The following is a 1,931-nucleotide window of genomic DNA, read 5'->3' as shown; positions in this document are numbered from 1 at the left end:
TACAGTATAGCGGCCTGATATTTTTTATTCCATAACACAAATCACCCTACAAAAGGGGTAGCATCACTCACTAAAACAGTTATATTATACATATAAACATACAGAAGTGTTTGATTTGAATAGCATACAAATTACAGCTACAGTACATGTAAAAGTAAGTGCTGTTTTTTAATAGTAACAGTTATTTTTCACACTACCAAGCAGTTTTGCAGTTCAAACGTGAAGCTCATCCTTTGCTTTAGAAAACCAAAAACAAAACAATTTGAGCAACATCAATACAGAACCACAGTTTAACCCAACAGGCTGTACCTCAGACAGTTCTGTTAACTGTATTAGAGTTTAGAGGTTGACCACTGTGTGTACTGATGGCACAACGTGTCCCAGAGGTCCATCATTAGGTAGCAGAGCAATCTTTCTCTCTTAGCTCAGTCAGGAAGGGATGTCGGTCTAAGATCTCCATTCATCCCTTTTCTCTCAGCCAGTTAGAGAAAAAAAAAATTCGTCCTTCAGTGTCCAGACAAGGCCTCCCTCCGCTCCTCTGTATCCACGTCCCCCTGCTGAATACGCTCTACTTGACTGTACCGAGGAGGCTGCTCCCAACTCCACGTGCAGTCTGGAGCCTCCGAGCTGTCCTGGCTGTACAGAGGAGGAGCGAGGCTCATCACCACATCCACCCCGTCAACCACAACAACTAATTCTGTATCAGGACACACTCGGCTGCCCTGTGACTCTTCGTACGATGGAGGGAAGGAGCTTGGTCTGCAGAAGAAAAGACATACAATACATTAGTTTAGTTTAATTTAGTTCTCACTGGCCAAATGTTAAAAATGCAGCCAAAAAGTAAAGTACAATTTATTACACATTATAGGATACATAATGAACAAACTCTATGTGAGAAATTTGTATTGACTTATGAGGCCAAAACAAACATTTTCCTGTCATGCACAAATTATCCATTGCTCTGGAGGGGAAGAGTAACTAGTTTTTTCAGTTGTAAAAGTCAATAGTAATTAAATTACACAGAAATAAACTTTTTTAAAACAAAAACATATTATTTTTCCTGTTGAAAAGGTACTTTGTAATTTAGATACTAATCAATAAGCATTTTTTCTTTTTAACGTGTATTTGTGGTTACAGATGGTCTTACCTTTCAATAGTGTAGACATGCATGTTTCGTTCGTGTCCTCCTCTTTGGTACATCTTGCTCTTCATGCTGTGGCAGATGGTCCAGAAGACTCCGATGAGCATAGATAAGAAGCCCAACACAATCATGATGTAGGCAGGGATGACTTTCCAAGAGAACCCGTACTCTGTCTGCAGAGACACCAGGTAGGCCCCGCTGCAGGTCAACGGAAATCCCACACCAGGCAGCGCAATACGGGCCAAGGACCACAGCTGCTTCTTCACATTCATGATCATTTAACTCACTTGCTGCTTCTTTCCAGTTGCCCTTTTCTTCCTTTTTCTGTCCTCTTATGGGGACACTGGTATCAGGGAGGAGGTATTTAAGAAGTTTTGTGGTTTGATCTCTTTAGTATCTGTTCAGTTTCAGACTTGCCTAAACATAAATAAATCCTCTTACCAAGTTTGAGTACCAACAAATGTAGCTGCAGTTGAAGGTGTGTCAGTCTATGAAAACATATTTGGCTCTTCAGACATAGAGGGAGGTGGCTGGGATGTTCCTGCCTTCTTGGTTGTATATTAACACAGTATTAATCTGAGAGAGATAGGGGCCAGAGAGACAAAAATACAGCAAAGAAGAAGAAACAACAAAATAATTTTGCTTGATAGTTGATAAGACAACAAGGTGAGAATAAAGTACATTTTATATAAGAGAGGTGTGGGCTTCAGATCTCAACTTATTGTTAGAATGTCTAAAAATGGTCTTGATTGTGATTCTAGATTTGTGAATGAATTTCATGTGTTTCTAC

The 1,931-nt window shown here is 39.9% G+C and overlaps 1 protein-coding gene across 1 annotated transcript; it reads right to left on the bottom strand.

Moving 5' to 3' along the window:
* On the bottom strand, positions 1–1,592 carry LOC127375541 (transmembrane protein 252-like). Its single transcript, XM_051421493.1, has 2 exons — positions 1,148–1,592; positions 1–759 (listed from the first exon to the last, which is right to left on the bottom strand). The coding sequence occupies exons 1-2, from the start codon at positions 1,417–1,419 to the stop codon at positions 507–509; spliced, it is 525 nt and encodes a 174-aa protein (XP_051277453.1). The 5' UTR covers positions 1,420–1,592; the 3' UTR covers positions 1–506.
* Between the last annotated feature and the right edge of the window lie 339 nt (positions 1,593–1,931).

Source organism: Dicentrarchus labrax, unplaced genomic scaffold (assembly GCF_905237075.1).
Source record: "Dicentrarchus labrax unplaced genomic scaffold, dlabrax2021, whole genome shotgun sequence".
NCBI classification, from domain to species: domain Eukaryota; kingdom Metazoa; phylum Chordata; class Actinopteri; family Moronidae; genus Dicentrarchus; species Dicentrarchus labrax.
Note: the sequence above shows the minus strand (reverse complement) of the source record. Positions and strands in the feature narration are given on the sequence as shown.

Coding starts and splice junctions, on each gene's coding strand:
- LOC127375541 (XM_051421493.1), bottom strand. CDS start 1,419: ATGATCATGAATGTGAAGAAGCAGCTGTGGTCCTTGGCCCGTATTGCG. Junction 760..1,147: donor CATGTCTACACTATTGAAAG/GTAAGACCATCT, acceptor TTTCTTCTGCAG/ACCAAGCTCCTTCCCTCCAT.